Genomic DNA, 27,410 nt, shown 5'->3' with positions numbered 1-27,410 from the left:
CTATTCTTGACCTCTCAGCAGTCTTCGGTACCATCAACTATGGTATCCTTCTGGATCAGCTTTGGGGGCTGAGGGTAGGCAGCAATGTATTGTGCTGGTACTCCTCCTTCCTCTGAGGCCAGTTCCAGTCAGTGTTGATTAGGAGTGAGAGTCAACCCTCCCTCAACCCTTGCTTTGCAAAGTTCTGAAGGGTTTGGTAGTCTCTTCACTCCTGTTTAACATCTATGTTGGGGAGAGAATTCCACTAAGCATCGTGTCCCTGGGGTTAAAAAAATATCAGTCCTTGTGGTGCACTATTTACCCGTTTATTTACAGAAAAATGTGCAACAATAACACTTACGCATAACACTCTAGAAGTTGTTGGTATATAAAGGATACAAATTCCATAGAGAAACCAACGTCCATAATCCAATAAACATAGTCCAGTGTACAGTAAATCCAATATCCAAATACAGCAGTTAAATTGTCAAACAAACCGGCAGAGTAACAGGAAGACTTTTCACAAATGAGAGAGAGAATGCCTATGCTTTGCTTCCATATTTATGTGGCTGCTAGCCAATCAAATGTCACAGCCTGCTCTGTCATTGTCTTGTGACTGTCTTGTGCTGGACATTGCATCAGACATTGCTGGACATTGCATCAGACCATTAGACAGCACTTTTTCTCTGTCTCGCATTCTTACATTTCCCAGACTGCTTTGCCATGGAAATAACATCCCTGACAATCTACATGAAGGTGCTGGGCGAGATCATCCATCACCATGGGGAAAGGTAACATCAATACGTTGATGATATCCAGCTTTACATCTCCATCCCCAGCAAATTAAGTGATGTTGTTGATGTCCTGTCTCAGTGTCTAGAGGCTGTGGGGGTTTGGATGGGGAATAACAGGCTTCAGCTCAACCCTGACAAGACTGAGTGGCTTTGGGTTTTGGGAACTTCTGGTTCCAGGGACTTACCATCTTTTGTTCTGTATGGGGTGGCGCTGCCCCAAACACATCCTGTGCTTAACCTGGGGGTCCTCCTGGAGTCATGTCTCCTGCTCTTGGCCAAGAGGGTCTTTGCACAGCTTCATGTTGTGCACCAGTTGTACCCTTTCCTGGATCAGGAGGCTCTGTTCTCAGTCACTCATGCTCCCAAATGGATTACTGTAATGTGCTATACATGGGTCTGCCCTTAGATCATTTGGTTGCTGCAGCTGGTGCAAAATACAGCACTGTGGGCAGTTATGTGTGCTCTGTGAGCTGCATTGACTACCAGTGTTCTTCTAGATGCAGTTCAAGGTGCTGTCAGGCCCAGCCCAAGTACAACAAAGAATCAGTCCAGCCAAACTCCAGTTCTTTATTTGCTAACACTGTGTAGACAGAATCATGCCATCTACCTAACCTAAAGAGAAATAACCTGGGAAAGCAGGGCTGTTCTGAATCTCTTGGTTTTCCCATAACTGCCCTCTGGACTATGTTTCCTTTTATCTCTTTCCCCTTCTTGGAATTTACTCCCCCCTTCCTGAGAACCAGTGGCACTGCTGAAATCCACCACAAGTGCTGGTAATAACCTATAAAGCCCTACATGGCATGGGACCAGGATATCTGAGGGACTGCCTCTTTCCAGTTACATCTATGTATCCCATCAGATCCCGAAGGAGAGGCATGTTATAGGTCCTGTCCACTATGGAATGTCATCTGACAGGACCCAGGAAGAGACCTCCTTCTGCCATGACATCCACCCTTTGGAATATCATCCCCTGACACATAGATTGGCCCCCAGCCTTTTGGCTTTTACGAAGGGCATGAAAACATGGCTGTGTCATCATGCTTAGGAGTCTGGTAGTAGGGGTGAGCCTTTTCAGTGGTTGTACTGAATGGGATATACGGTCGTAGTCACCTCCTGTGATTATGTTTTGTGTTTAACTGAGATTTTAGTGATGGTTTTAATATGGTTGTATGTTTGTTGCATTGATTTATATTTCTATTGTCTTCTATTGCTATTGTTTTTAGTTGTTGTGAGCTGCCCAGGGTCTCATAAGTAAGATGGGTGGCTGTACAAATCAAACCAAACTAAACCAAATAAAATAAATAAATAAATAGCAGTCTACAACTTCAGCAAAGGATCGTTACCTTGTCGTGGTGCTGGAGCTTGAGCACCTCAATGATGCCATGAGCTAAACCGTGAAGGGCCACCCAAGACGGGAAGGTCATGACAGAGAGGTCAGACTAAATGCGATCCCTGGGGAAGGTAATGGCAACCCACCCCAGTATTCTTGCCGTGAAAACTAAATGGATCAGTACAACCAGAGATATGTCGGTATACCATCGGAAGATGAGACCCCCAGGTCGGAAGATGGTCAAAATGCTACTGGGGAGGAACAGAGGATGAGCTCAACTAGCCCCAGACGTGATGACACAGCTAGCTCAAAGCCGAAAGGACGGCTAGCGGCCGACGGTGCTGGTGGTGAACGGCGAATCCGATGTTCTAAGGATCAACACACCATTGGAACCTGGAATGTAAGATCTATGAGCCAGGGCAAATTGGATGTGGTTATTGGTGAGATGTCAAGATTAAAGATAGACATTCTGGGCGTCAGTGAACTGAAATGGACTGGAATGGGCCAGTTGACATCAAATGACCACCAGACCTACTACTGTGGACAAGAGGACCACAGAAGAAATGGAGTAGCCTTCATAATTTATAGTAAAGTGGCTAAAGCAGTGCTTGGATACAATCCAAAAAACGACAGAATGATCTCAATTAGAATTCAGGGCAAGCCATCTAACATCACAGTGATCCAAATATACGCCCCAACCACAAATGCTGAAGAAGCTGAAGTAGAGCAGTTCTATGAGGATCTGCAGCACCTACTGGACAACACGCCTAAAAGAGATGTTATTTTCATCACAGGAGACTGGAATGCTAAGGTGGGCAGTCAAATGACACCTCGAATTACAGGTAAGTATGGCCTGGGAGAACAAAGTGAAGCAGGACATAGGCTGATAGAATTTTGCCAAGACAATTCACTCTGCATAACAAACACTCTCTTCCAACAACCTAAGAGACGGCTTTATACATGGACTTCACCAGATGGACAACACTGAAATCAGATTGATTACATCCTTTGCAGCCAAAGGTGGCGGACATCTGTACAGTCGGTAAAAACAAGGCCTGGAGCTGACTGTAGTTCCGATCACGAACTTCTTCTTGCACAATTTAGGATCAGACTAAAGAGATTAGGGAAGACTCACAGATCAGCTAGATATGAGCTCACTAATATTCCTAAGGAATATGCAGTGGAGGTGAAGAATAGATTTAAGGGACTGGACTTAGTAGATAGGGTCCCGGAAGAACTCTGGACAGAAGTTGGCAGCATTGTTCAGGAGGCGGCAACAAAATACATCCCAAAGAAAGAGAAAACCAAGAAGGCAAAGTGGCTGTCTGCTGGGACACTAGAAGTAGCCCAAGAAAGAAGGAAAGCAAAAGGCAACAGTGACAGGGGGAGATATGCCCAATTGAATGCAAAATTCCAGAGGTTAGCCAGAAGAGATAAGGAATTATTTTTAAACAAGCAATGCGCGGAAGTGGAAGAAGACAATAGAATAGGAAGGACAAAAGACCTCTTCCAGAAAATTAGAAACATTGGAGGTAAATTCCAGGCAAAAATGGGCATGATCAAAAACAAAGATGGCAAGGACCTAACAGAAGAAGAAGAGATCAAGAAAAGGTGGCAAGAATATACAGAAGACCTGTATAGGAAGGATAACAATATCAGGGATAGTTTTCACGGTGTGGTCAGTGAGCTAGAGCCAGACATCCTGAAGAGTGAGGTTGAGTGGGCCTTAAGAAGCATTGCTAATAACAAGGCAGCAGGAGACGATGGCATCCCAGCTGAACTGTTCAAAATCTTGCAAGATGATGCTGTCAAGGTAATGCATGCTATATGCCAGCAAATTTGGAAAACACAAGAATGGCCATCAGATTGGAAAAAATCAACTTATATCCCCCTACCAAAAAAGGGAAACACTAAAGAATGTTCAAACTATCGAACAGTGGCACTCATTTCACATGCCAGTCAGGTAATGCTCAAGATCCTGCAAGGTAGACTTCAGCAGTTCATGGAGCGAGAATTGCCAGATGTACAAGCTGGGTTTAGAAAAGGCAGAGGAACTCGGGACCAAATTGCCAATATCCGATGGATAATGGAAAAAGCCAGGGAGTTTCAGAAAAACATCTATTTCTGTTTTATTGACTATTCTAAAGCCTTTGACTGTGTGGACCATAACAAATTGTGGCAAGTTCTTAGTGGTATGGGGATACCAAGTCATCTTGTATGCTTCCTGAAGAATCTGTATAACAACCAAATAGCAACAGTAAGAACAGACCACGGAACAACGGACTGGTTTAAGATTGGGAAAGGAGTACGGCAGGGCTGTATACTCTCACCCTACCTATTCAACTTGTATGCAGAACACATCATGAGACAAGCTGGCCTTGAGGAATCCGAGGCTGGAGTTAAAATCTCTGGAAGAAACATTAACAATCTCAGATATGCAGATGATACCACTTTGATGGCTGAAAGTGAAGAGGAACTGAGGAGCCTTATGATGAAGGTGAAAGAAGAAAGTGCAAAAGCTGGCTTGCAGCTAAACCTCAAAAAAACCAAGATTATGGCAACCAGCTTGATTGATAACTGGCAAATAGAGGGAGAAAATGTAGAAGCAGTGAAAGACTTTGTATTCCTAGGTGCAAAGATTACTGCAGATGCTGACTGCAGTCAGGAAATCAGAAGACGCTTAATCCTTGGGAGAAGAGCAATGACAAATCTCGATAAAATAGTTAATTGCAGAGACATCACACTGACAACAAAGGCCCGCATAGTTAAAGCAATGGTGTTCCCTGTAGTAACATATGGCTGCGAGAGCTGGACTATAAGGAAGGCTGAGCGAAGGAAGATCGATGCTTTTGAACTGTGGTGTTGGAGGAAAATGCTGAGAGTGCCTTGGACTGCAAGAAGATCAAACCAGTCCATACTCCAGGAAATAAAGCCAGACTGCTCACTTGAGGGAATGATATTAAAGGCAAAACTGAAATACTTTGGCCACATCATGAGAAGACAGGACACCCTGGAGAAGATGCTGATGCTAGGGAGAGTGGAGGGCAAAAGGAAGAGGGGCCGACCAAGGGCAAGATGGATGGATGATACTCTAGAGGTGATGGACCCATCCCTGGGGGAGCTGGGGGTGTTGATGACCAACAGGAAACTCTGGCGTGGGCTGGTCCATGAAGTCACGAAGAGTCGGAAGCGACTAAACGAATAAACAACAACAACAAAGCAGTCTACAAAGAGGGCAAGGGGAAACAAATAACACAAATAATGTCATTACACAAATGCTGCAATTTATATTCTGCATTAAACATTGTGATGCAAAGAGCATTTTATAATGACATTTACATGCACATGTCATGATGGTTTGCTGTTGATGCATCCAACAGTAATGTAGCCTTTCTGGGTCCTACCAATTAATTTCTTTGTTGGTGCAGCTCATGTGGTTAAATAACCATTCTAAGGCCAACATCTTTGTCAAATGAAAGTTGTAAATGCTGGGATATTTGCTGAGATGCATGATTCATGGTTTGCATGTAATATTTACTTTGAATTCGGCCCTGAAACCATTCAATAGTGAGTCTAGTCCAAAAACATAAAATAGTAATAAAGAACAGAGAGCATTTCTGGGCATAATTTTTTTTAAAAAATATTTGAGTAATTAAAGCCACAGATGACAATAATTCCAGCTGTTACCTTCCATGGATCCCATTTTATTTCTGGCAGGCAGGTATTTCAGACACCTGCAACATTTAGTATAAACAGTAATGAAACAAAGTCATGCGTATAGAAGTCATGATAGAGAAATTTCTCCTAAACCATTTTCAACTTCCTGAAGAATGACTGTCTGCCTAAGAGTTATTAGCTCAAGCAACAGGGATTCTGCTAAGCCTGCTGTTCCTAAGTATTCCACTGGGCTTTGCAGAGCACATTTTTAAAAATTCTTTCCAGTCCAACAGAATGTTGGAAGGGAATGATGTGAAGGACTCAGAACTCTGTCCATCAGCGAGATAACCCTTTGAAAGGGACAAAAGGCATCCTATGAGAGGGACAGTTGGACAGCACCTCTAAATGTTGCTGTCTCCTCTGTTCTAGGCCTCCATCCCAGTCTCATGATTCAGAGCGGAGCTATTACTGAGGGATCAGAAAGAATTCCAGAAGCTGTGCTCTTTGTGCTTTCCCTGTCTTATTTTATTTTTTTAAAAGTCCAAATAGGTGAGTCTTATCTTATTCCATGCAAGAGTTGGGAAGCAGGTGGTATTTAGATGTAATTTGAGGGGGACCAAAAAGAACCCTTTAGAGCAGTGTTTCTCAACCTCTGCAAGCGTAAGATCTGAGAACTTCAACTCCCAGAATTCCCCAGCCAGCATGTTAAGAAATGTAAATGTGTAGAATGTATAGTTCATTATATTTATGAGGTGTGATATTCTTTGATGAAATACAGGTACTGCTTAAATTATGGAGCATATGGTTGGCTGGGGAAAAGTCTTCAGAGTTTGGAGTGATTTCAAAAGCAGTACTTGAATCTTTGTTTGATCAGGGCTCTATTTTTCGCTAAAAGTCCTGTCCTTGGATAAGTACCATCAACAACAAGCTTTTGCCAATGACTTTAATCAGGAAGTTCATACAGGATCACTTTTTTATTTATATTGACCCTAGAGGACTATGCTAATCATTAAAAAAGAGTATTTCAATTTATCATTTTCTATTAGTTCTCATATGTGATCACTATCTCTAATTCTTCATGTTTTCTTGAACTCCTACCTCAATTATTCTTCTCCCCCCTCAAATTTCAGATTTTATTTTATTTTATTATTTTATTATTTTATTATTTTATTATTTTTTATTTTTTATTTTTATTTTATTAAAAGTCGCCTGACTCAAAAATAAGTCTGGGCAGCTTACAGCTAAGAATATACAGTATATAGCTAAGAAGATGATAGACTAGATAGATGAGAGAGAGAGAGAGGGAGGGAGGGAGGGAGGGAAAGAGAGATAAATAGACAGAACATACAACTAACCAGAAGTGCAAGATATTCAGAACCAAACCAAACTGGGCAAAAGGACAAAAGTTGGCCCCAGAATCACCCTCTCCGCAGGACAGGGAGAACAACCACATCTTCAATAGTTTCCTGAATGACATAAGGGCGAGAGCTGCACAAATTTCTGGGGGGAGATCATTCCAGAGGGCAATAATTGCAAAAGAGTAGGCATGCTTTCTAATCCTTCAGTTCCCTTCCTGTTTGGTCTATTTCTTAGTCATGTCCTCACCTCACCAGTTTGAGACTTGCTCCTTCTTGCCAAAATTGGGACCATGAGTCTTTTACTTCCTCAGACAGACACACACCAAGAGAGGCTTGGATGCATCAGCAGCAGGGCAAAGAGGGGCCAACTCCATCAAGGGGAAAGGCTAGGAAAGTGAGTCACCCACATGATATTCTCCATTCCTCCCCCTGATTTTGATTGACCTGGTTTCCCTCAGAAAGATGAAATGATTATAATCCATGGATATTAGGAATTCCTCCAATGGCTATGATCAGTTTATGGGCCTTATATTGTGCACATCTGTTATAACTTAAATCTGATATTATTGGTGTATGACATAAAAAAGTATATATCCAATTAAATCTGGAAAAATCATCCAGTAGTTTTTATATTTCCTCCTTTTATATATTTTTGCACTGTGCCATATGCAGGCAACTGGTAGTGGTTCTAATTCTTGACTGTGTATGACGCCTGCATAAAGGGAGATACAGATATTGTCTTCTAATGCTCTGTGCAAAGCAATGCCTGAACAGGTCTTTTAAGTTATTTTGGCCTGTCACTGCAGACAGTAATCACCTCACACAGCGTGAAGCTGGCGCTTTGGAAGTACGACTTTGTTGGCACGGTGGACTGCAGGAAAAGAAAGTAATCACTGACCTTTATGTATTCTCTTTCTCAGCTTTATCCTTAAAATAACATTTGCCTCAATTGAGATCCTTGGCAGGAAAACAGGACAATTGTGTAAATCATTGGCTCTGTAGGTACAATATAGACAATAATACGACTTAAAATTGTGCCATTGGGAGGTTCTTTCTCTGGACTTCATATGTCAATATTTGAGGATAGGAAACAGTTTTCCCTAACCCACAGGCAATCAACTGTGGGTGCCATCTTCCAAAGTTTAAAATATCTTTCAAAGTTGGCTTTCACTCACTTGTAATTGCACAGATGCTTCTGTGTTTCAGCATTTCCCATTTCTGCTTGATAAACATACCATCTAGAATGAGATGGGATGATGGGTTGAATTGGTGCTATAGAGGTAACCATCATAAGACAAAGAACTTGAAAAGACCAAAGAATGATAAAAGTTGGAAGGAGCTATTTAGACCATTTAGCTATTTAGATCAGCACTCAGTGCAGGGAATGATGGTCATTGTGACCTTTTTTCTTGCAAGCTAGACTGAGATTGATAATATGACCTTCTAACATTGTATCTGTACTAATTATTACCTCTGTAGCATCCATTACTGTGAACTAGTCATGAAAGAGTAGAAGAGTGAGCCTTAATGTGGGCAGCCTCTATCAATTACTCAGTTAATAATTATGCTATCTGCTGTTCAGAGAAGAGCTATTATAGTCAAAGAGAAATATCCTGGACTGCTTGTATTCCCAGTGAGAAAAAGATGTGTCCAATGGGGCTTCTTGATATTTTCCCTAGCAAATCCGAGACACTTAGGGTTGCTCTTGATTTACTCTGCTTTCCCAGAAAGCCCAGTCAAACCAACCTGGGGATCCCAAGATCAACCTGACTAATGGGTAGGAAGGACATTTGTTTAATGACTCTGAATAGATATTCATTTAAGAGACAAAACAAAATATTTGGATTCCACACACATAATATTTTTAAGCACTTCAGGAAGTAAATTGAAGTGGACCAAGTCAGCCTTGTGAGTCCTTCAGCACAAGCTTAGGTGAAATATTGTTCTCATGGGTATGATCTTTTCAACTGATACATGAACAGGCATGTTTGCATGCACTATTACAAAGGCAAGAATAAAAGAATCTTCCCAGGAGGTGTGGCACATGTACAGCAAACTTATGTATTGTATTTCTAGAAGTGGGAATAGCTACTTCAAGGGAAAGAATTAGTGCAAGAGCACATATGTATGTAGCAGAATATTCTAACATTAGTCTGCTAATATTCCGCAAGTACTAGCAGAATAAATATTACCAGTGTTATTTATAATGAACAATGTATGAAAGAGAAAAATGTCCCTAATCCATCTACCAAATGGATTATTCCAGTGCATGGAGATTTCATTCATAATTCAAAGTTGTTACCTGCTTAAAGAACTCATTTATCACTTAGAACAAATTAGTTCTAAGTGATGAAGTCATCAATGAAATGTGTGTACACTTGCACATGTCTGAGCAAGGACTTTTTGGTTTTAGACTTTGCATGAATGTGCTGCAGCACATTCCAGCATGTGAATGTGAAAGATTCATCTGGCTCTGTGGGGACAGAAGGGGAGGGAAGACAGTTGAAGAAGTGCCATTGTTTTGAGATAAGAGATGCTATGTCATTGTAAGAAAAACTGGAGGCATAGAAGGAAGGCTAAGTACCCGCTGAAAAACTGAAGAAAAAGTCAGAGTAGCTGAAAACTGACAGGCACAAAATAGACAGAAGAAGATATGGAAAGAAATCAAAGAGGAATAATGTAAACAAAGAGCTGAGAAATGGAAGGGACAAGAGAGGCTGAGGAGATATTTGTCAGTAGAGTACTGTAAGAAGAGTCACAAAACCTTGGATAGGAGAAAAAAGTGTTTATAGACTAGAGAGGAGCCAAAGTTGCCAAATGACAAATAGCACAGTGGGTTAAACCAGTGTTTCTCAACCTTGGCAACTTTAAGATGTGTGGACTTCAACTCCCAGCATGCCATGCTGTCTGGGCAATTCTGGGAGTTGAAGTCCATACATCTTAAAGTTGCCAGGGTTAAGAACATTGGGTTAAACTATGAAATCTTTCCTACAGACCTCTAAACCTGTAGGCAACATGGAGCAAAGGGAGTTGTTTCCCACTTCATGCTCTGATGGTATTAGCCAAAATCTTCTTTCAAAAGCCTGATAATTATAAGGAAAGAGAAGAATGGGCATCCTTTAGTGCCAGAAGAATGGATTTATTTTTATTTTTTATTTTTAAAGGGAGTGAAAGGTGGCCTGCAAAGTTAAGAAGAAAAATATTCTCTCAGGTTGAAAATTTAAAAAATAGTTATAAAAACAGAAATGGCTACATGTATATGCACCTTATTTTTATATGTTCTATACAATGAAATTATTTAAACAACCTTTAAGCACAATTCTAAAAACATAGAAACTGAAACAGATCAAGCAAGATAAAGCAAGTAATAACTGTAGGAGCAGCACTGCTGGTTGTGTTTCCAGGGCTTAAGCTTACGTTTCTATGAGACAGTTTTGAACTTTACAAGTTTCTAGTCTATTTTCTTTTCATAGCTTTACTATTTCCATCATTTCAAGGCAAGGGTTTTGTGCTCCTTAATGATATCACCTAGATTCCTGAATGCAGAGTGAAGAGCTAGAAAAAAGGTATCAGTGAAGAAACAAAGTAACCCATATCTTAATTATTTATAAAAGAATTAGAACTTTTGGAGGAAGAGAACTTTCATTTGCAGAGTATTACCTCATAATTTCCAGACTTCTGCTTTGTTATATAAAATTAATCTTTACTCTGACCTATTCAAAAGGAGTTCCAACCTGGTTTTCTAGGTCACAGAAGGATAATAATCTTAGGGGATTGTGCAGCCTTAGCCATCACTGCCACTGGCTGAAAACATATATTCACCAGAATAGTCCTCCATAGCATACCTGCAACCACTTGTCTCTGATATTCTGCTAAGTGATAAGAATTTTATCACACATTTACAGAGAGTCAGGAAGCTAGGGAATAATAAAATTCTCCTTATCACTTGGCAGGATATCGTAGACAATCTACTTTTCAAGTAATGGTATATACACTTTGTGGTAACTTGCCACTAAGTCGGTGGTGGAATAGGGTCAGTCTAGCTTTTACTGACCTTGAGCCAAACAGTCAAGAAAACATTCTGCCTGTATCATTACGCAATAGAGCTTGATCCAAACCAACCAAGGAGTTGTTGGATTAAGCTTCTTTTCCTAAGGTCATGACTGAATTCCATGGTCCTTTATTTTCCCTCCATGTTTTGCTTCATACTTGACAACAGACTGCTTTCTAATGCCTCTTCTATCCTGTCTTTTCTGTTGAGCAGTTGATCAGCCAGCTTGTGAAAATAATGTATGTTAGCCAAAACAGATCTCATTTGCCAAGGATGTGGGGAGCAATGTTTATCATCTACCATGCCAGCCCTAGATGACCTCAACTTCTCACCAGAGTTTAAACAAAATATTTTAAGAGGAGAAAAATAATGGGACCTTGTCTGTATTCACAGATCTTTCATAAGGACGTGAGCTATCTTCATGACTAATACAAATGATAGCAGATGGTGTGGGAGACAGTGAAATATAGCCCAGCCATATAGTTCTTTTTTCATTATCATTAAAGGGAGGGTCTTAATTCCAGTCTAGGAACTCAAAACATTTGAACTCTACCCAAGATTTTCATTTTTTCAGCCAGAAATACAACTGCAGAGATGCATAGCATGATAGCCTCACACATGAAAAATAAATAATTATAATAATATTACTTTCTGCCTGCTGTGAAAAAAAAGTTGTTTGATTGATGTGGAAAATTCCATACTTGAGACAACTGCCTCTATTATTTTTAAACCCTCAGTGGGAGATATTCACGTGTCTTGTGTGGAAGTCCAGAGAATATCAACAACAAACAAGACAATGAAGATTTATTCATCTAAAGTAGGAATCATATGTGCAATATCTTGGGAATAAGTCCTATAGAACTCAAGTTATTAGTGCCAAATAACTTTCCATAAGAATGTGCTGTACATGAGGTACAATGTGTACAGTTCCTTAAGAACTACCGGTAAGGTGGCAGTCCCTGAATGAAATACCCATCTGACAAAGTGGCAAGAAACTCTTCAGTCTCAAATCCTGATTGGAATATAGAATAACTTTCAGAGCTGTTTGCAAGAAAGACCGAGGCAATCTCCATGCAATGCCATGAAGCAATGGGCTGCGTAAGTAACTAGTCATGAGCAAGCTCTCTTCATGTGTAGACAAAATTATGCAGCAATATGATAATACACTGTGAGTTTTATGCTATTTTATTTGGTAGTCTCATTTCTGACACATATAAGAATATTTAGTCTTATCTTTCTTCAGAATAAAAGCCAGGTTTTCAGCACTGTGGCCTGCAGACTCAAAGTGAAGCAACCTATTATATACATAAGGGTTTTTGAAAATCTAGTTCTGGTATGGCTGGCTCACAGCTTTGGAATTTCTTAAGCTGGCACCAACAATGAACTTGCAGAATCTTAAACACACACAAAAAATGGCACCTTTTAAAACTTACTGTTATATTCCAGCTGCACCTTGATACTTTGCTTTTTAATACTGTTGGGAAATGTTGTTCTTCAACTTGTTTGGTTCCCAGCAACACTAATTTATCAAAAAGATGCATGCTGTTTTGACCTGGGATGCTGACCTGGGATAATTTTGTGTCTAAGCAGTACATCAATAGTTTAGCAGTGTCCTGTTCTTTAACCATTTCATATGTGTCTGGATTTCAGTATAAGATCAACATGTTAGCAACTCAAATCCAAGTCAGAGCCACATCTTGACTCCCACGAAGTTTCAGTTCCTGTTGGAAGAAACATTCAGAATCTTAACATATGAAAGCATTTGCCTGTTCTACTTGCTACAACATCAGCTAGAAAGAGTGAGGGCTGAAGCCAAGGTTGATAGTAGAATGCTCTTGAATTGAATATGCACTAAAAATCAAATATTGTTCTTAAAAAAATCCAGAATATCAGAGTTGGATTTTACAGTATTAATTTACCATAGACAGTCTATCCTGATAACGTAGGTATAGTAGCACCTCTGGCAGAGGGGCCTGCCATGCCCTTTTTCGGACTACTTGTCCACCTTTGATCCCCACCGGGCACTCAGCTCTCACTTGTGGCTCCAAGTAACTGTAACATGCACAGTGGTCACTCCCTGGTTAACCATCTCAGCAGACAGGCCAAACCAAGTGGGGGTAACTGATGGGTCTTTGACTCTTGGTGAGATAGAGGATTTGTCTATCCCAGCATGTGAAGTCTGGCCCTGGCAGATTGATCAGAGGAGACTGATCAACAGTCCAGCAGTCAAGAAGGCAGGTCCAGCAGGTGTTGTGGAGCCACGACAAGACACTTAGACGTCCTGGTCATCAACTGCAGCAGAGATCTCCAGCCATAACAGTTCTCCATGCCACTGGATTAAGGTCTCTTATGCCAAGAGCATGCGACTGTCCCTATGCAATAGCTGTTCTACTTAAAGCTCCATCACACACAGGTTTCTGTTGTGCAATTCATCTTCATATACAATTCATCTGCAAATCATCTCAAACCTAATTCATTGAACCCTGCAGCCCACCTCTGTGTCCACAGATGAACTGCACAACAGTGTGTCTTCTTTGAACCCAAAGGACTATCAATCGTTAAAGGCAAAATCCATGCATTCTCTATGCAGAGGAGATTGGTCTAAGATAATTTATCTCTTTTCCTTTTCAAATACCAAGGTTTCTAAGTATTTCACTAAAAAAGGAGATCAACAATTATTTGCATGTTTTTCCTTGTCATTATACTTTATAAGAGTTCTTGGTGCAACCTAATACCGTGGCTGTATCTGAAAGTGCCCAGTTGGCATTGCCACAAAATTATTTCAAAATGTAAGACTATAAACTGGTGAGGACATTCCTTAAACACCTGTCACATTTCCCCCCTCTCCTTCAGCTTTGTTTCCTCAATTTTAATCATAGAATTGTAGAGTTGAAGGAACCACAAGGATCATCTGGTCCAACCTGCTGCAATGTGCAGCAAACCAATTAAACTATCCATGAGAGGTGACTGTCCAACCTCTTCTTAAAAACCTCCAGAGATGGAGAACCACAACTACCATAAGTAGACTTTTCCAATGTTGCATACAACTTACTGTCAGGAATTTTTTCCTTATTTAATCTCCTTTAAATGAAATCTATCTAGCTGCAACATATACCAGAAAGTTATTTCTTGTCCTAGTTTCCCTGGCCATGGAAAATAGTTCTTGACCATATTTCCTGTAGCTTTCCTTTATATACCTAAACATGGCTATCATATCTCCCCTTGTCTTCTCTTTTCCAGGTTGACCATCCCAGGTTCCTTCAGCCTATCCTCATAGAGCATGTCCTCAAGTCCATCTCTCATCTTTGCTGCCCTCCTTTGAGCCCTCTAACCTCTTAGTATTCTTCTGGAAATGTGCTGCTCATAACTGTATATAGAACTCAAGGGTCTTATCTGTGCTGAGGAAGAGTAATAACAACTCCATGTGTCTTTGACACAATGCTTCTTCTAATGCAGCTCAGAATTGTATTAGTCCTTCCACCAGATTCTCACACGCCTGACTTACTTTAGTTTGTTGCCTGTGACCACACCCAAGTCTTTCTCAGTTGTAGTGTTTCCAGGCCATGAATTCCCCCATCTTGTATAAGTGTCCTACATTTTTTTCGGCCTGAATTTAATACTTGTATTTCTCCCTGTTAAAGGACATTTTGTTGCTCTCAACCCACTCTTCCAACCTGTCCAGATTAGACTGCAATCTTTTTTTTGCTTTCCTGTGTGTTGTTTAGGCCTCCTAATTTTGTATCACTTGTAAGTTTGAGAAGCAGCCCACCAATTCCATCTCCAGGTCACTGATAAAACTGTTGAATAATCCTGGCCCCAAGAAAAATCCCTGCAGAAACCCACTCGTTAATGCTCTGCAACCTGATGTAGAGCCATGAATGCTGGCTTTCTGAGTGCAGTTAGCCAGCCATTTGTGGACCCACTTTAGGATAGTGCTATCCAAATTGCACTTTAACAGCTTGACAATGGGAATATCATGCGGAATTAAAGACTGACATGATCTTTCATAAACTTGTTAACAAACTTTTAAAAAGTACTGCCTATATATGGATTTCAAAATATTTCCTTTTTTAAAGTGTTCTGTATTGCCATTGCAAAGCATTTTATTGTTGATTATTGTCTTGTTAACTAGATAAACTTGTCTCCTACTTCTCTGAATACAACTGTTCATTGCTGGCATATTTGAATTTATATTTATGCATTGTAAAAAGTGGGATACAAAGAATTAGACAAACGTGTATGAACAGGAAACTGCAAAACAGTTTGCGCCAGACTGAGAAAGGAAACCAAAAGCCTTAAATAAGTCTGTAGTTTTTCGGCTACCTTATTCATTTCATTCATTAATAGCCATTAGATGTTGAATGAAATATTAACTGAGTTCTGCTGATTTCACAGACATTCTTTCTATTCCTACAGGTACATTGGGGCCCTAGGCACAAGAGTGATTTGTGATAACATCCCAGGACTAGTCAATAAACAGCGGCAGTTGTGCCAGAGTTATCCAGATATCATGCAGTCCATAGGGGAGGGAGCTAAGGAATGGATTCGGGAATGCCAGCACCAATTCCGTCACCACCGTTGGAACTGCAGCACTTTGGACAGAGACCACACAGTCTTTGGCAGAGTCATGCTCCGAAGTAAGTCACTTGATCAGCTCAGGGATAATAATGCAACATGAACCCTCCACCCCCACCCTCTCTCTCTCTCTCTCTCCTTTCTTTCTCTTTCTTCAACATTGCTTTGATTTTACATCTGAGATAAAAATGTGGGGATGCTGCATTGCTTTCATTTTGTTCTTGGCCACAAAAATCCCATAACAAGTATTGTAGTACAACAGCCAAAACTGGTCACTGCTTCTTCTTCTGTCTTCTTCCACTGACAATAAGATTGCTTTACTGAGTCATTCTCAGAATCCTTTTCCATCAATGGTCATCCAGATGCCTTGGATAAGCTCACAAACAGATCATGATGGGAACTACCCTTCTCTACTTTCTTCTTCCAACATCTGTTAAACCATACATCTACAGAACATGTAGGTTTCATTAGGATATATCTATTGAGAAATTTGTACTCTGTGAATTCTAACCCTTTTAGAAAGCCCTTAAAGCTGGTGATCATTAGAGAGAAAAGCCTGATCATGTACAGCCACACTTTTGTAGCAAAGAAAGTGATCAGAGTTGTGAAAGAACAGCCAGTTCTGCCTGACTGCAGGAATACAGTGATGAATCAGTGGCAACCATATCACAGCAGCTTAAATCAGCTCATAAACTCTTTTCAATAGTATGCAGGAGGACTGTAACAATCTAGACTATAGCTCACATACCCAATCAGAGCTACTATAGAACAGCTTGTGAATAACTGATTACTGTTTCCAACTTTTTAGCCATGTTTGAATAGACAAACGTTATTTAAAATCAGCAAACTACAAGACTTAACTAAGAGTTGCTTCTAGTTAAAGAAGAGCAGTAATTATAGATTAAGATACTGACTTGTTACACTTTTTAAGGCACAGTTGGCATATGCAGGTTCAAACTGAAAATAAATTCACTGGATCTGATTATTTTTATCATGTGGGGGTTTTCCTAGCTTTAAGGAAAGGCTTGCAGTGTGGTGGAAATGTTTTTGCAATGAAGAATTATCCCTGTTTACTCAGATGTCCTATTATGTTCAGTGAGATTTACTTCCATGTAGGATTACAACCTTCTTTTATCAGGAAATGGCACAACTTCTTTGAGGAAATGGCTTTTCTAGCTGCTTAAAAGATGAGATTGGCAGCAAGGTTTATCACCGGTTTGCTTACATGTTTACAGAGTTTATAGGTTGCAAAATACTCTTGAAAATGTTAAACATCAGCTTGGAGAAGTACTGAGGTTCTCCAAGATTCAAATAAAGTCTGTTCTTTATTCAGTAGATTTGATTATATGATTGCAAGAACCTAAGTTTTAATATTTGAGACCAACACAGTGATAATAATTGGACAAGCTCCCTTCTGAATTCTGATCCCAAGATACCTGGAACTCATCAGATTTGGAAAAAAGTAGCATAGGCATATTTGCTCCAATCCATCAAGTAGGCTTTATTCAGCCTGCCTTTCTACTCAGCTGAGCTCTCAAGATAACTGACAGTAATTAAAATACCGAATACGAAACAAAAATTAAAAACAAAGGCAAACATTACAGTAAGTTTAAAAGCCCAGCAAAAGAGATGTATCATGGCTGCTCTTAAAACAAACCAAACAATAATGACAGCTAAAAGTCTAATTGGCTTAAAAAATGAATTGAAACCAGAAAAGAAAGACAAAATACTGGTTAGAACAAGAAGAGAAGTGGAGATAGGAAGTCTTGCTGCACTGCCCCACCTTCACAGGCAAAAAAGTCAACTGTTGAAGGCAAACTTTGTAGTCACCCAACCTACTGCAAAAAGCCCATGCCACAGAGCTGACCTCCCTGTGTTAGAGGTTTTTAGGTCTGTCCTCAGTATTAATATAGTTTTTCTATTTTTGTTTTAAAGCATGTCATGGGCAGAAAAAGATATTTCATTTCAAAATGTAAAGAATTAAAGTATTATGGGTTATCCCCACTTTCACAGCCTTCATGCCTGAAAAAGTGCGCACATATGTTTTTTTATACTTAACTCTTCTATGGAAAATAACCTATTTTAGAATTACCTTAGAAAGACCATCATTTGCATGTTCAGAATAATGTGGGGTGATGATGCGTTCACACCGTGAAAAGATTGTTTAATAGAAAGGAAATCTAGAAACAGTGGTCTCCTCACCTCTGATTGCATTTGTTTTGGATATTGGTTTGTTGTGGGATCTACAACTGCTCAGCTTATTTCTAGCTTTAACCTGAACTCTTTTTCTTATTGTTGTCTATGTCATACTTGCACAACTGAAAAGTACCCCTTTTGAGACAAGGTGATTAAGAAGCAGCTGCTGATTCAACTATAAGTATTTTTGGGGAATAGTGATTATCTAGATCTCTTCCGGTCTGAGTTCTGGTCCAGTTTTAGGACGGAATCAACTTGACTGTCCTGATGGAAAGGGAGTGCCACTCTCTTACTCTTAGCTGGTCTTTCAGCAGCTTTTAATACCATCAACCGTGGTAGCTTTGAAACAGCTTCTGCTCCTATCTGCAGGGCATTTTTTGAGAGAATAATACTGGAAAACTATAGAACAGCTTTCTAACAAGCTTGGTACTGAGACACAGCTGGGTGTGGTCATTAGGGGATCTGAAGCAAGATGCCACTCACATGTTGATAACACCAAGCTATATATTTCCAGATCAAGACAACCTAGACCACAGCCTAAATTGATGCTTGAACACACTTGGGGGGGGGGGGGGGGCTGCATGAAAACTTGCTGAATTTGCATCCTGAGAAGATGGAGGAGGGAGAGTGCTTTCTAAATCCAGAAATGAGGAAATTCTCTGCTATGACTGGAGGTTCACACTTTAGGGGTGCTACTGGAGAACCCCCTTCAAGCTTAGGCTACACATCAGCTGCACCATTTCTGGACAGAGATAATTTGTCATGATTAGTATTAAGTTAGTAATCTAATATTGCAATGGGCCTGCTTTGGGGAGTTATCTGGAAGCTACAGTTATACCGAATACAGAAGCTGGGTTCCAGCATAGGGTTGCAATGGTGGCAATATTATACCTGTGCTAAAAGATCTACACTGGCTGCCAGTCTGCTATTGAGCCACATAAAAGGTGTAGTACATCAAGCTCTACACAACACTGGAACCTTAAAAATTCTCCAAGTATGTCAGCCTCCTAGGCAATTAGGATCTTGGCAGCGGTGCCAAAATGAGCTTTTCCATGGTGATGACCATCTGGTGTTGTGACCTCCCCTTCAGTGCTGACATGTTTTATGTATCTTTTAAAAGCCTACCATTTAATGTAGTCCTTCTCCAGCCATAATTCCCACTGAAGTTTTTATTTTAAGGTTTCTTTTCATCCTGTTCTTAATTCAGTTTTACTTTGTTTAAGTCTGAAATTTCTTTTGGAATTATTGTAAACCACTTCTAGATCTTCTATAATGAAAAGCAGTATAGAAATATTTTAATAAATGATAAATCTTTAAAAAGATATATATTAATGATTTTTTCTCTGCTGCTTGTGCTGCTGAGTCATGGAGTCTTGCTTTAGTTATAGTCTACAGGTGACAAAATTCAGGGAATATTCTGTAAGCCAGTGTTTCTCAAATCTGGCAGCTTGAAGATATATGGATTTCCACTCCCAGAATTTCCCAGCTAAATTACCGATTCCAATGCATAAAAAATAAAAATGAAATCTTAAATTGTTTGGCCAGAACCTTTTTTCTGATTAGGACTCACATCCTTGAATGTTAAGCTTCTTTTATAAGGTGGTACATAGTTAAGAAGTTTCATTTTTGTGGCATCCTTTTTGTGGCTTTTAAAATAACTTGGCTTTTATCCTCTCTGACTTTATCCAGTTCTAATCCCTGTTTAGATCCAGAAAATATTTTAGAATATTTGCTTGGCATGCCTTATTTTAGCTACTACTAGAATATGAATTGATGGTTCATTGACAATAACATACATTATTTCAATTATGCTTTAACTGGTGAAATGGGCATGAGTAGTGTAACTGTTATGTCATGTTCTCAGATCACCTAAAAATGTCCTTCTGCAGTTAATAGCTTAACTTTTTCAATCCTTGCTAGCTAAGAGCCTTTACTTGGAGCTGTTAGGAACTGAATGGGGAAGGCTTTACTTTTCAAATATGGGTTCTATTGTTGAGGTAGGCATGTCTTCCAAAGGACTGATTCAATCATCCGTTATTCTCTTAACCCATCTGGTAATACATCATGTGTGCATAGTTCCTTTGATTTCTAATCCACCCAGTATTAGGCAGATTAAAAATACCATAAGGCGCCCAAACAAAACACATGTATGTGCTCTTTTCTAAACCACCCAGCTGTTTCTTGACTCACTCCATTTTTATTTCTTTTACCCACATGGCAGGTAGTAGAGAAGCAGCCTTCGTCTATGCAATCTCCTCAGCTGGAGTTGTATATGCCATCACCCGGGCCTGCAGCCAAGGCGAGCTGAAAGCCTGCAACTGTGATCCCCATAAGCGGGGGCGCTCAAAGGATGAGAGAGGGGAGTTTGACTGGGGGGGCTGCAGTGACAACATCAACTATGGCATAAAGTTTGCAAAGGACTTTGTGGATGCCAAAGAGAAAACAGTGAAGGACGCCCGCGCTCTCATGAATCTGCATAACAACCGCTGTGGCAGAACGGTTAGTAACGCCAGCCTTAGGATGGAGGCAGGCAGCTGTTTTGTAGCACAGGGTGCAATCTGTAAAAATAAATAAATAAAGGCATCTAAAGACATCTAAAGGCCACAGAAGGGTTGACTGGTGGCATGTCAGCATCACTAGCAGATGGACTGGGCTGAACTTTTTTCTTTCAATGGGTTTGTTATTTGAAATGAATAATCAGTACAGTGAAATTTGTGGGAAAGGTGAAAATGGCACAAAAGAAGGACCAAAAAAGTAGTTTTACTGTTAAAGCCCACTAGTATAATATGGGAGTACTCTGAGGGAGGAACAAATTCCCCAACTGGGTCTTAGGGACTAGAGAACAGAAAATACAACCATTCCTATTTAGGTTCCTTAGCATTTTATAATCAACCACGAAGAAGTCTTCAGGTAACAAGAAATACCAGCATCTCCATTTTCACAAAGGCCTAGGGATTTGTTACTAATATGGTAGACCATCTTCAGATTCTTAGCCACATCTGAAGAACTTTCAGTTCACTTTGATTAAAAGGTCTGGTGCTATCAGTGTCTAAACAGAGTATAAACAAAACATGGAAAGAGGAAGAGTCAGCTTGAGGCAATACTTCGGTTCTCTAAATTTCTATTGTGTAGTACTGTACCAGATCTCTCTCTCTTTCACACACACACACACACACACACAAATCAGATTGGCAGTTTTTAGCTACAGAGCAGGTACTTCAAAAAAGCCAATATAAGATACTTATTCCATCCTGGCATTATTATAGAGAATCTCCTTTCATTCAAGTACTGATCAATACACCTTCCAGCAGAAGCATTTTTGTGAGGTCACCGAAGGGCATCTTGGTTACCTTTCAGTTAGAATGATTCTCAGCTCTAAATGACTGGCTAGAGATGTATCACAAAAGAACAGCTGTAAGTATTGCTCATAGGTCTGGAAAGTCATTATTGTAACGAGCAAAATCTTCTAAGTGGAAATACCCAACCTAAGAAACAAAGTAGTATCTCTCAGAAACAGAAGCAGCCACCCTGAGTTTATTAAAGCAGTTTTTGTCTGTTCCATCTTAGATCTGATACCAAACCTTTTATTTCAGGCTGTGAAGCGTTTCCTGAAACTAGAATGCAAATGTCATGGTGTCAGTGGTTCCTGCACCTTAAGGACTTGCTGGTTGGCAATGGCAGACTTCCGCAAAACTGGAGATTATCTCCGGAAAAAATACAATGGTGCCATCCAAGTGACTATGAACCAAGATGGCTCTGGATTTACTGTGGCCAATAAGAACTTCCGGAAACCCACAAAAACCGACCTTGTGTATTTTGAGAACTCTCCTGACTATTGTGTAATGGATAAGTCTGCAGGTAAAACAATATTTTAAAATTTTGTTTACATTGGCCTTCCCCAATTTTAGTGCCTATCCTCCAGAAGGACAGACTTCAACTCTCCAAATTTTCAACAATGACCATGATGGTTGGGGAATGCTTGGAGTTGAGATTCGCACATCTAGAGAGTATCCAGTTTGGGAAAGGGAAACTTGGACACTGACATTGTATTACTACTAATTCTAAGTGAATTTCTAGAATTTGCACTTATAAACTCTATAGAGGGAAATCCATTACAAAGAGTGACATCAATTATGTATTTCCCAGTTTTTTCTCTAACAGGGCATAGAGCCAGTTGCAAAATTAAACAAAAATATTCTTCTCTTCTTACAGGTTCACTAGGAACTGCTGGTCGTGTATGCAACAAGGTATCACGTGGGACTGATGGATGTGAGGTCATGTGTTGTGGCAGAGGTTATGATACCACTCAAGTAACTCGAGTCACTAAATGCGAGTGCAAATTCCATTGGTGTTGTGCTGTTCGCTGCAAGGAATGTGAAGACACTGTAGATATTCACACATGTAAAGCACCAAAGCGGGCAGAATGGATTGATCAAACCTGAGACAGTGCTGGACAGATCCAGAAAAGGAAAGTAAACCTGGCACTGTGCCACCTGTGGGCCTGGGAATTCTGGGAGTTGTAGTTCAACTGCATGGCATTTATTTAACTCATTCTGAAAAACAAAGAGAAGACTGTATTTCCCAAGGGGTATTAGTGGGCTCCTATGCTCACCAAGCAGAATTTCATTCCCCTACTTTTTAAAAAATGAATTAGCAAATGACACTGAAAATACAGTTTTCTGTATTTGGTATTACTGTCCAAAAATGGGAGAATGCAATTGCTATAAACACAGGACACTAAGAATCAGGCTGTGATTTAGGTGCCTCATTCTAAAAACAGTATGGGCAGTAAATTATAAATAGCATATGCACCCAAAAGTAGGAGAAAACAACAACAATTATTCTGTCCAACGTGGAAGAAAGCACACTGTTTCCTATAGAAAGGTGGCAACCAAATGCTAAGAAAGCACAATGGTTTACTCAGATCTTCTTTCAAACAGAGGTCACCATGCCTGCACTATGGACATCAGCTGAAAAAGAGCAAGTTTGTATAAAGGGACTTTCATTATATTCCCTCTTCAACTGAAATTGAACCATGGAATTACAAATTGTTTTCAAAAAGAAAATCAATTCTACAGAGAGGACAGAATAAAAAAGATGAAAGAAAGTTGAGAGTATGTGTATGTGTCTGGACATGCTGGTAGGTTCTAATATAACTTTTGTTTAAAATAAAATCACTTGTTCGTTATATGTGTTGCTTTAAATACTTCAGATAAAAAACATACAAAACTGTATCAAAAATGATGCTCTTGGATTTTGTGAATTTCTGCATTCATGATCATTCATGACTAATTAAGTAAGTGATGGACAAGTCTAGTTCTTCATTATTGTCTCATCTCTGTAAACTTTGTGCTTTTTGATCACTGAATCAAAAGCAACATTCTTGAGAAATTGGACATCACATCATTATCCTTGTACCTCCAAGTTAACAACAAATAACAGCAGTCATTCCTTCCCCCAACACAATCCTTGCTGCTGTCTCCCCCCCCCCCCACTTTTTTTTCTTTTCTCTTGGCCAAGTCTCATTCTGCAGCCACTCTATTGATATTCCACCCTTTTCCACAGCATGAAAAGCAATGTTTGGGCCTCCACAGAGCTTACCATGTACAACCACTCTCATACCCTCAGCTTCCTTCTGCTTCCAGATCCTTTGGAATGGAACAAGGAAAAATCAATCTCTAACATTATTTCCATATTACTTTGGACATCTCACAAAAGCACATAAAACTCCAAAGATAACCTGACTATCTTTGATCCAGCTGGTCCAGAATGCAGTGGCATGAACAGTTTCGGATGTCCCACAGTTCAACCGAGTAACACCACTGCTGCGTGAGCTGCACTGGCTTCCAGTTGCTTTCCGGGTACAGTTCAAGGTGCTGATTATCACCTTTAAAGCCCTACATGGCACAGGGCCTGGTTACTTGCAGGACTGCCTCTCCCTGAGAGTATCTGCCTGTCCTACTAGGTTAGATAGGGTGGGCATGTTCCAGGTCCCCTCCCTTAAATATTGTCACCTGATGGGACCTCAGAGGTGCACCTTCTCGGTGGCTGTCCCAGCCTTTGGAACTGCCTCCCACCTGAGATCCAAGGGATCCCTCCCTTTTAGCCTTTTGGAGGGCTGTGAAGACCTGGCTCTTCCCCCAAGCATTGGGCTAGGATGGGGGTTAAGCTGCGAAGATATCTGGGGAGAAGGATATCTTTGCTTTTAACTATGTTTTATGGATTGTTGTGAGCCACCTAGAGTCATTGTATGAGATAGGTGGCCATATAAGTCCTGTAAATAAACAAATAAATAAATAAATAAATGACCGCTAATCTATTATAGGATTTGACTCCATTGGGTCTAGCTACTGACCTATGTTCTATAGATTTCTATCATTCAGGTGGTACAAGAGTTGCTATCCAGACTCTTCTACTCTTCCAACATGTAGATGAGGGTGTGCATTGGTAAAAATTATACTTTGGGGAATTATTAAACTCCTTGGCTATAACAGTATTTATCAGAGATAACTAATCCCACTGTCAGTCTTTCCTGAAACATCATTTCAGAACTGAATAGTACTGTATTGACTCTGAATCTGTAACAGAATTTCTCAGGAACTTACCATGACTTCTAAATTCATTTAGGTTCATCACATTGCTAATTAATTATTCTAAAGCCTACGGCACTCCCATCTCAATTTTATTAGGATGGTACAAACTTTTCAGAAAGATGCTTCCTTTCAGTGCCAATCCCATGCATGTGCAAATATTCTAGAAAGGTCCTTGAAGCAGCAGTGCCATATCTCCTTACTTCAACATTTACAGGGACATCAAAGTGAGTTAAAAGTTTTGCTACATATTTGCCCAGGCAGGACACAGTAGTGTTACAGTCAAACTAAATGAATCTGTGCACCTTTGTTATGAAGCCAGTTCCAGTGGGAATTATTCCTAATTAAAATGTATACAGCATTATATCTTACTTAAGGTAATACAATTTTATGCAGTGTTAATGACCTGTATGGAACATTTGATGATGCAAAATACTCAACAGTTTGTAGAAGGCTCCAGCCTTAATCTACAACATTTCCAAGCAGGTTTAGGAAAGGCAACTGAAACCCTGGAGAGCAGCTACCTATTGTGATGAGTTCTGGGCTAGATGGGTCTGTCATCCGACCAGGACTAAGACTGTTTTCTATGTGCTAATCCCCTGTCTTCAAATGGCTCCTTTTTCTCAGAAGCAGGGGGATTGGAGATAATGGCCTTATGGAACCAAAACAATCCAGAATTTAGAGAAACTTTTGTCTTCTGTCTGGAAACAATATCTAAAATCAACAGTGGATTGACCTTAATGAAAATTATCAACACTGTTAACTTCTCTGGTGGTCTAGCTAGTAAAGACTCGAATCCTTTGCTTATTTATGGCTCCACACTTTAATCTGAAAAGAAACTTTCCCATCTTCTGGAAGATGTTTTATATATGTATCTTTAAGAGGTGTAAAGGTATAAAACAGTATGAGCCTTTCGGGGAATGGCAAACCTTGTACTTTTCATGCTGCTGCTGCTGCTAATGTAAGTTTTCACTGCTCAAATTGAAAATAACAGGATCATTTGATAAACTCTTGCCAGCTGAGAATGATTAAACGGCAACTGTATATAAAGCAGGCTTCCTATATTCCACTCACGCCTTTTAAATCTCTTTTTTTTTTTAACAATTAGGTAAAATGGATCATCATTAGATCATCTCTTATGAAATGGTCTACTGAAAGGCTGCCAAAACTATTGTGTGCCTGAAAAGGAATGTTCACAAGAATGGAATAGGTCTAAGAAATGTTAAGACTAAACGACACACAGGTTTCCCACTATCTGTTGCAGAAAATAACAGAAGACCTGGGAACATCATTCTTTGCTTCCATAGCAACAAGCAGCTCAACTTTGAAAATGTCCCATCTTTGCAAGGTCATAACTCATATTCATGTATAGCATTGTATTGGCATAGTTTGCTATTCATCTATGAAAGCTTTGATTATGAGACTGCATCAGGCAATATGAACAAGATGGAGTTTGGTAAAGGAAAAAAGGAGAGTTTTAGTATCAGTCTTGCATTTTTACATTCAAATGGTTTCTCACATTTATATTCATTCTGAGTAATAGTGCCTTTAAAATTCCTTGGCCTATTTTTATCATGTTTTCATTGGAATCTGTAATACATTTCTGCATTCCATAGTTGATATTTCAAAACTGTTCTTCACCTGTCCCAGTTATCTTTGCTTGGTCTACTTAAGCATAATAATATACAGGTACTTCTTTTGAACATTCTAAAATATTTCATGTATCTCAGCCATCCTTACAACCAACCATGCAAGATTGGACAGTGTTATTACTTAAGCAACAGTGCAGAAGCTGAAGCTATGAGACTGTAGTTAGCTTAACCATTACAGTAAGTTTTGCACCATTAAATGAACAGAAAAAGGATATACATTATGCTTTCCATTACCACTGTAGGCTCTACTTCCATTGCCATTACAAATTTTTTTTAAGTCAGAATAAGTTTGAGTTAGCATTATTATACCAAAAAGCAATTCCAAATAAAATATTTATGTCAACATTATATATTTAAACTGCAAAAACTAATAAACATGTATCACATTCTAAACTAATTTTTCTGTCTTCTGTGTTCTCCCTTAGACTTAGTATTTTTGTAACTTTTGACAATTTAAGGAACATGCCGTTTGATTAATTTGGTATTTTACAAAATTTACCATGTTTCTATTGCTATTACAGTAATCAAATCATGAATTGGGATTGTTTTTCCTTCTCATGTTTCTACCTAAAAATCCGCATATAATAAAATCAGGATATATTGGTCATTGATGGCAATTAGCCATGAAACCCAGGTTGACTATATACTACCTCTGTCACATGCTTCTAGATACTATTTGTTGAGGAATGTAAGTAGAAGATGGTACTGCATTGTATCCTGCTTATGGATTTAGCCTAAGCATTTTGTTGTCCACTGCTGGACTAACAGCTATTGATTTATTCTTTTTGTTTAGGGATATCCCTTGCTTCATTTTTTTTTCAAATTGTCATCCAATATTCCCATGTCTTGAAGTCCCTCTATCGACACACAATGTCAACATTTATATGCTTGCATTTCCAATTCTTCTATTTATTGTCCCCATTTATTAGATTAATATGATGAAGTGTAATCATACAGTTATCCTGTAATAGTGTTACATACATTCATACAAAGTGCAGTAGAATTCTCTTTGGTAATGATTTAACAACAACATTTATGACAATTCCAGTATCTTTTGTTCTCCTGGTTTAAAATAGCCTTGTCTGTTACAGCCAGGAAACAAAATCAAATAATACACTAAGAAAAGTTGCTTCAAAGCACCAGTTTCTCAAAATTGTTCAATATATCTGTTCTTCTGACTGAGATCATATGATCTCTGTTAATTGAAACCATGAAAATCAACATCATG

General features: G+C 39.5%; 1 protein-coding gene across 1 annotated transcript in view; it reads left to right on the top strand.

Annotated features, from left to right (window-relative positions):
* The window catches only part of WNT2B (Wnt family member 2B), a 45,897-nt gene extending 19,381 nt beyond the window's left edge, over nt 1–26,516 (top strand). Inside the window, exons 2-6 of the mRNA XM_063297428.1 lie at nt 15,586–15,806; nt 20,162–20,439; nt 21,534–21,798; nt 22,153–23,080; nt 25,639–26,516. Coding sequence (XP_063153498.1) covers nt 15,586–15,806; nt 20,162–20,439; nt 21,534–21,798; nt 22,153–22,382 — 994 coding nt within the window. The 3' untranslated portion in view covers nt 22,383–23,080; nt 25,639–26,516. The remainder of the gene's footprint in view (nt 1–15,585; nt 15,807–20,161; nt 20,440–21,533; nt 21,799–22,152; nt 23,081–25,638) is intronic.
* Nucleotides 26,517–27,410: the final 894 nt, after the last annotated feature.

Source organism: Candoia aspera, chromosome 3, assembly GCF_035149785.1.
Source record: "Candoia aspera isolate rCanAsp1 chromosome 3, rCanAsp1.hap2, whole genome shotgun sequence".
In the NCBI taxonomy this organism is placed as follows: domain Eukaryota; kingdom Metazoa; phylum Chordata; class Lepidosauria; order Squamata; family Boidae; genus Candoia; species Candoia aspera.
The sequence above is the reverse complement of the archived record's forward strand: the minus strand, read 5'-3'. Positions and strand labels throughout refer to the sequence as shown.